Source organism: Sphaeroforma arctica (assembly GCF_001186125.1).
Source record: "Sphaeroforma arctica JP610 unplaced genomic scaffold supercont1.30, whole genome shotgun sequence".
NCBI classification, from domain to species: domain Eukaryota; class Ichthyosporea; order Ichthyophonida; genus Sphaeroforma; species Sphaeroforma arctica.
In genome coordinates, this window is record NW_014040528.1 from 28124 (window position 1) to 35734 (window position 7611).

The 7611-nt window shown below is 47.5% G+C and overlaps 1 protein-coding gene across 1 annotated transcript; it reads right to left on the reverse strand.

The window, feature by feature from the left end:
- Nucleotides 1-313: 313 nt before the first annotated feature.
- Nucleotides 314-5905, reverse strand: SARC_00856 (hypothetical protein). The gene has a single exon (XM_014305430.1). The coding sequence runs from the start codon at nt 5879-5881 to the stop codon at nt 545-547; it is 5337 nt and encodes a 1778-aa protein (XP_014160905.1). The 5' UTR covers nt 5882-5905; the 3' UTR covers nt 314-544.
- Between the last annotated feature and the right edge of the window lie 1706 nt (nt 5906-7611).

The following is a 7611-nucleotide window of genomic DNA, read 5'->3' on the forward strand; positions in this document are numbered from 1 at the left end:
TAAACTAAAAAGTCACAAACAACACGCTAAACTAAAATGTCACAAACAACATGCTAAACTAAAAATCACAAACAATGTACATAATGTGCCTGGCTTCTCCTCTGTGAAGTTAGGGTTTTAGAATCTGTCTGGTGTCAAGGTACAAAACTAGTCCTGAAAACAAAACATCTTATGCGCACTAGGTAGTATACTTGGATTAGAGCAACATAATCAAACCCGCCATATACATACCCTACTGTCTTATCATATCACAGTATCTAGCAGACTGTATATAAATACACACTTTGCATACTTGCATACGTACTCTCGGATATTCCTTGTTGTGGTCAGTGCAGCGTGTGCTCCTGCTATTTATTTACTGTTCATGCGCACCTGCTGTACCCTTCATGGCACGCGCGGCGGTCGAAATGTGAGGTACATGTGGTGTGTACATCTAAAAGGAAACACCCAGAAGCATACGCTGAGCTTGTTTCCCATCGTATTTCTATATTATATACATATATGTGTGTGTGCGTGCGTACGTGTGTGTGTGTGCGCTATATTATCATTCACCCTGATCCCTTCTCATCTCGTGATATTGCACATCCTCAACGTCCTCCACCTCGCCTAGAATACCCCGCAGTATCTGCTGTCTCTCCTGCAACACAGCCTTTCCAACCTTGGCGAGATGCATGTTGGTATTGATGTACGAGTGTGCGTGCACTTCCATCTCCAGCAGCTTGTACCGCATGAGGTCGATGTAGACCTTGTCCACGTCACTGATCGTAAAGTCCGTCTCTTTAGTCGTACTGCGGTCGTACGTGTGGCTCGAGGGCACGAGGAACGCCGTTTGTATCTCATCAAAGATCACACGCTTGCGCCTTGTAGCTGGGCGTGGCCTTGCCACAACTGGTTGCTCCGACTTCTGCTGCCTCCCACATATTTGTCGTACGTCAGATCCTGTAGTGGCTGGTGGCTGTATGCAAGACTGTATTGGGGTCGGTTGCGCTATATCATTATGTCCTTCCGTTGACTCTTGCGACACTCCTGTCGGCAGCTGCTCTATATACGCCTCTGTGGGTGCTACTTGCCCTATGTCGGGCAGTGCGTTTGTTGGTTCTCCAGTCTGTCCTGTGTCAGACTCTCCACAAGCTATTTGTCTTACATCCGACTCCCCCTTCGACAATTGTTTTGCACTCGGCCGATCCGGGAACAGTAGCTTTATGTATGGTAGTACATCCGTTGAATGTCCTGGTTGTTCTACGTCTGACTCATCCTTCGCCATTCGTCTTACACATGACCGAGGTGGGACGAGTAATCCCAAGGCCGGCAATATATCCGTTGATTGTCCTGGCTGCCCTACGTCTGACGTGCGCTTCGTCAGTTGTCTTGCGTCTGACTCTCCCGTTGCCAATTGACGTTCACCTGGTCGTGATAAACCGAGTAGTCCCATGTTCGGTAACACATCCGTCGAATGTCCAGGTTGCCCTACGTCTGACGTGCGCTTCGTCAGTTGTCTTGCGTCTGACTCTCCCGTCGCCGCCTGTCCTACACCAGGCCGTGCCTGGATAGGTAGCTCCATCTTTCGCAGTACATCTGCTATATTCTCTGAATGCCCTGAGCTTTTCCGCCTTTCGTCCGAATGTCCCGTGTCTGACTGTCCTGTCGGCCCTGCGCCTGGTTGCCGTTGGGGTTGGACACTCCACTGAACCGTCTGCAAGTATTGACTATCTAGCTCACCTGTTTCTCTCTCATTGGTTAACGCAATGTGAAGCGTCTCTGTACTAAATGTCACATCCTTATGCGTAGTCGATCGACTAGCACGCTCCTTAGATAAGGCCCTCTTTGCCTGCAGAGCCATATAGATCAACGGTTTAAACGACAGGGATTTCCTACTGCTGTCGGCGCTGTTTCCCGAGTTGCTCCGCGTTCTACCGTCTTGCAGCTGGTTGAGATCACTGCAACTTCCACTCTTTTCGTCAGTCTCTGTATTCGAGGCTGTGCTCTCATACACCTCCGCACTGTCAGTGTACTTGATGGGCTGTCCGCCACCTATCTCGCTCGGTTCAAATATCAATGTGCTAGCGTCGTCATGGCAACTACTTCGATTGCTATTGCCGGTCCCATCGGTAGAATAACTCCTCCTAAACACGCCTCGACTACCGCTACTGCTGCCATGCTTAGCATAGGCGCCCATGTGATGCTCCTCTGTGACTCTGCTCAGTGCACCCTGCAACGGCCTGCCATCCCAAGACGACTGTCTGTAGAACATGTGGCGCGAGTTCCGGTGTTCAGCAGCGTCTAAACTACGTTCTCCATCCCTTGTATGCTTATCTATGTGGGTGCGGGTGTGTGCGTGTGCATGCATATCCTGCCCCGTATACGAACTAGTCGTTTCCATTTGAGGTCCTGAGCGTGTCCGTGTCACCGTTGCGCCTGCGCGGTCTCTCTCAGCAGACTCCACCGACTTGTTGGATATGTTTTGGATGAGGGACGTAGGCGACGGAAAGCAATGCACAGACCCATCCGAACTCCTGGGGGTCGCGCGAGTATACGTATCGCCGACATCTGTGGGGGTGTATGAGTGGCTCCTGTGGTAGTTCCTGGCACCCAACCCAGCTGCTCTGCTGCCGAAACTACTCCAACTCTGTGCTGGTGCTCTATTCGATAATGGTCCACTATGGCGTTTCTGAAGTGCGTTTTGTCTGTCATAGTCCTGACTGGGAGTCCCGGGTACGTGTGCTCTATGATTCGATAATTGTCCACTATGGCGTCTCTGACGTGTCTTGTGTCTGCCATAATCCTGCCTGGGAGTCCTGGGTACTTGTGTTTTACTCGATAATTGTCCACTATGGCGTCTCTGCGGCGTGGGATGTCTGCCATAATCCTGTCTGGGAGTACCGGGTGCAAACCCTTGGTAGTCGAGACTGGGAGATCCCACGGGTGAGCCACTATACTGTGTGGGTGAATAAGCCCGTGTATGCGTGTAATGTGTGGGTGTGTTTATACCACTGCAACCTGGCGACGGCTGCGAGCGCGTGTGTGAGAGGTGCGAAGATATGTTTGTGTGCCGCCTATGAGGCGAGCTATGCTGTTGATGTCCGTTGGGCTGTCGGTGTTGACGGTGCTGAAGCGGCATTCCAGTGCGGGTTGCCGCCCGGAGAGGACTATTTATAGAATTACTCGTGACTCTGTACTCTGTGATGCTGTGCGATCTGTTGTGCAAGATGCTTCGGGGTCTGTTCCCCGTCATACTGTGGCTTCTATGCCGTGTGCCTCTGTGTGGCCGATTATACGACAGGCGATGGGGCCTATGTGTAGTGTCGCTATCATATGCATCGTTTGGCTCACAGCAGTGACTGTGTGGCAGTGGTTGTCCCTGTGCCGTATTACGAGCTGAGCTGAGCTGCACTAGCGAACAACGACAGCTCAGATGTTCTAATATCTCCGACGGATAAACAAACACCCCCCCCGTGTGTGGGTCTGAGTGTGGGTGTGGAGAGGATGTATCTGTGTGACTATCCAGTGCACTGAGTCTATCTCCGCGGTGTTGTGAGGGTAGGCTCTTCGGTTGAGCCTCGACTACAGCACCACCACCAGACGACCTCGGCACGGGCTTGCTATGTCGTTCGGCGGTGTGGCTTTGGCCCAGTGCCGTGTAGTGCGCGTGTGATGTGACGATTGCCGTGCCTTCGGGTGACACGCTTCGGAAATCGAACTCGTTCTCTTCTTCCTCAATACTCCCCCCAGACATTAAACTGTACTGCCGCTGCAGTTTGCCAATGGAAGCGTTCAGTGAGGTCCGCCCAGACACTGAGGCTTTCTGCGCTACTCTCTGCTTTCCCGTATCCACCCCCACGCCATGTACTCGTTGCCTAGTTACCGGTTGCATCGCTACAGCCTCAGCACTGGGCCTGTGCACATCGCACCCTTGCGGTGCAGTGCTGCACTCTGCACAGTGCACCTGCAATGATCGCATGTGCATCGCTCGCCATACCTGCCTGGGAACACCCGTAGGTTGCTGAGCTGTGGGTGACATGATGAATGCGGTATCTGTATACTTCTGCGACACTTTGCCGTCACACGCACTCCGCGGCCGCTTCTTGTATGTCCTTGGCTCGGCACAACTAGCCTTCGTGTCACTGCCGTTGCTATGTTGGGCTTTCAGCATCCCTCTGCTCTCGGCATGTCTCTTTGCACCGGCGCCTGTCTGTCTATCGCCTCCGCGCGCACGAGCTGACACATTCAGTGCCGGTGCCTGCGTGAAGCTCATAGCCACCCCAGCCTGCTTCCGCCTCCGATACTCCTCAATCATACTCTCCTCTAGCCTGCACTTGGACTTCTCAATCACCTTCCTGTCCCTTTCTCGCCTGCTCTCCCCCTTGATCTCCTCGTCGATCTCCTTGTGTTTGGCTGTGATGGTTGTCGCCACCCTACTAAGCACCCGTGCCGAGGCAGCCGCACCAATGTGTATCGGACTTATACTACTCCCACTGGAGTTTGACGTTTTCTTCCCGAGCTTGGCACTACTGGATAATTGGCCAATATGCGTGTTTCTCTTCCCCAGCTTAGTGCTGCTGGATAATTGGCCACTATGCGTTTCACGCGAGTTTAACGTCAGCTCTCCGTCCTTGGCCGACAGATCAGTACTAAGTGGACGTGATACAGGGGTAGGGGCAGACGCGCCTCTACGTAGTTTTGCCCCGATATTTGATTTAACCTCCTTCATCCCACCGCTCTGGGGAACTGATGTCAGCTGCTCACAGTTGTATGTGCGTATGTGCGTGCGTGTGTTTGTGTGCGTGCGTGGATCAGTGGTTGGTGTGCTGTGTGTGCAGGTATCATCATCTGCCGCATGTGTGTGTGCATAGGTATGTGTCTTCGTAGCATTAGTATTCGCCGTGCCCACACTAGTTGTGTCACGTGGCCCGGCATTGGTACCCTCTACACTGCGCACAGGTACACTCGTTAGTGCAGAGAGTTCACTCGAACGAGCAGGTAAGCTCACCGTCCGTACACCGGAAAGAGCGTGTGTGTGTGTGTTTGCGCGTACTTTGAATGAATCTGTGCCATCTCCAAGCCCCACCGTGCCACGCTCAGCCGATGACGCCTTATTACTTTCAGCAGTACCTAAACGGGTGTCGCACTCGGCAATACTACTAGCGTGACTGCACCTACTATCACTACTCCTGTAATCACTATTGCTATTTAGCCGGTTAGGCCTAACCTTAAGCAAAACGGGCTGTACTCCGCAGGAGGGGGGCACTCTGATAGGCTCGTTCGTTGTCCAGGACATACGAAAAGCTGACTTGTTACTAGACTTAGGTTGTCTAACTTTCACCCCTGCGTCTGCATCCATAGCATGCAGCTCTGAATCATCCGAATAATCGACATCAGACAATACACTACTCGCACTACGAGTATGCAATTCAACTGTTTTACTTGGTTTCCTGCTTGCTGGTGTGCTGATACTGACAATATATTGTGATCTCTCTATGGGACATGTGCACTCTCCTTGCGAAACTACCGTAGAGTGCATGTACCCAGATGGTTCGCTTAACTCATAGTGTATATCCTTCTTTGTAGGTCTAGCCTTGGCAACAACCACCTTAGAATGTATATGTACATTTTTTGACTGCTGCAACGCTTTCTTCATATCAGAATTTTCGTGCAAACTACCGACAAGGCCATCACTTGCATTGCTTTCCTTCCTCGCCTTCACCTCGATGATAGTACCCTCGGCTGGAATTGTATGCCCAGTCGTGAGTCTGACTGTCTGTGACTTGTGAGTTACATGGTATGTCAATCCATTGAATAGTTCTCCTCCGGTATTCTTTGTATCCACAATACCACGGACTTTATCGTACTTCGACGGGTTCCAGAGCGTCGTTGTAGCACCCATATTGGCAAGCAACAAAAAGGGCAATCACCAAACGATCCTTAATCCAGACGTTAAGCTAGTTTAACATATCTAAAGCGACAATACTGACCAAGCCGCATATGAGTGAAGCTGCATAGCTACATGCTATAGTTATGACAACCGAATAAATACACCAATTCAGTTTCCTATTTCAGACTTCATAGTTCAAACAACATATGGAAGCTATTCATATATATTTATGAGAAATATATACTAAAATATAACAGCAGAGACCTAATTACACGTACACATATGAACTGATATCTATATAAAAAAATTGAAAGATCCGAAACAAGTACATCCTTCACATGGATTTTTTAGAAAACAAAGTGGTCTGTTACATAATCTTTATAAAATTATTTATGTATTTACTTATTTACATAGTATGTATCAGCCTTCTAAATTTTAAAAAACATATGTAAGTACAGTAATAAATACCGTACAGAACTACAGATACATAAATATATTTATTTTTTAAAAGGGGGTTTTTTTTTAAATAAATGAATAATATGTACGATTGACTTGTAAACATCATAAATACGCGTATACGACTGTAAATATTTACATTTGTAATATTTACAAAATATGTAATATTTTACATAAAACAATTATTCACCAAGCTATTTTCCCAAAATCAAAATCAAATTTCTTGTTTTAGAAACCAAATCAGATTTGATCGATCTCTCGCACAAGAAAAACTCCCGCTGATGCCGGCCCCCTCCGGGGATTGGACTTCTTTTGTGTTTTTATTGACTGTACCAAAACATTATTCTATTTATTATATAAAAACAATATATTAGTCTTTGCCACGGATTATCATTGACTGCGCTCAACGTTTGCATATATCGATTGTCAATAAAGGTGCATATTCGGAGCCCTGAGGTTCAATGTATTGAGGATAAATATCTATAGGATGTCCGATCTATTTTTTAATTCAAGTTTTTCCCCACTTTCGACCATGTTTTTAGGTAAATACGGATTAGGGTTGTTTCTATTTCTTTCTTAGAGAAAACAGAGTGGATCGAATTTGTTGTTGTTTTTTTTGTTTTAAAATAATAAACAATATTTATTGAAGCCGCTTACTGCGGGTCTGCGGCAGTCCAACTAAAAATACTCTGCTTCTTGTTTTTGAAAAACAATTGTTATCAATATATATAAAAATAAACCCTCTCTACTTACTGGAGAAATCTTAATGCCACCACTGCAAGAGCCACCTAAACCGCCACCTACAGATAGAGCCACCTAAATATACCACCATTGTAAGTGCCACCTACATTCGCCACCTACACCCATTATTGACACCAACCGTGAAAATTCTGACACGACACCTTGATTAAAATATTCACTATAGTAAACCCCCGTGCGTACAGTAACATTATATGTATGTAAACACTACGGAAATTGAGCGTTATAGCGAGTTTGTATTGAGCTGTACTGAGAGATTATATAGCTAGTAGATATTACAGTGAGGCCAGAAGATCATGTCAGTCAAAGTGGAGTGTAAGTCACAGTACCATCCGGGAGAGAAGGATGTAAAGACCGACGTACTGTTTGAACTTCCAACTGGAGTTCACGAGGTTGTTAATTTAGATGCTGTTGGAGATTGTGGGTATTTATCACTTCTAGAAGATCCTATTTTTGAGACAGCATACAAACATATACGCGTACTATTAGGCATAAATCATCTTAAAAAAAAACTAACATACATACAT

Excerpts from the sequence above, each read along its gene's own strand:
- SARC_00856 (XM_014305430.1), bottom strand. The coding sequence starts at position 5,881 with ATGGGTGCTACAACGACGCTCTGGAACCCGTCGAAGTACGATAAAGTC.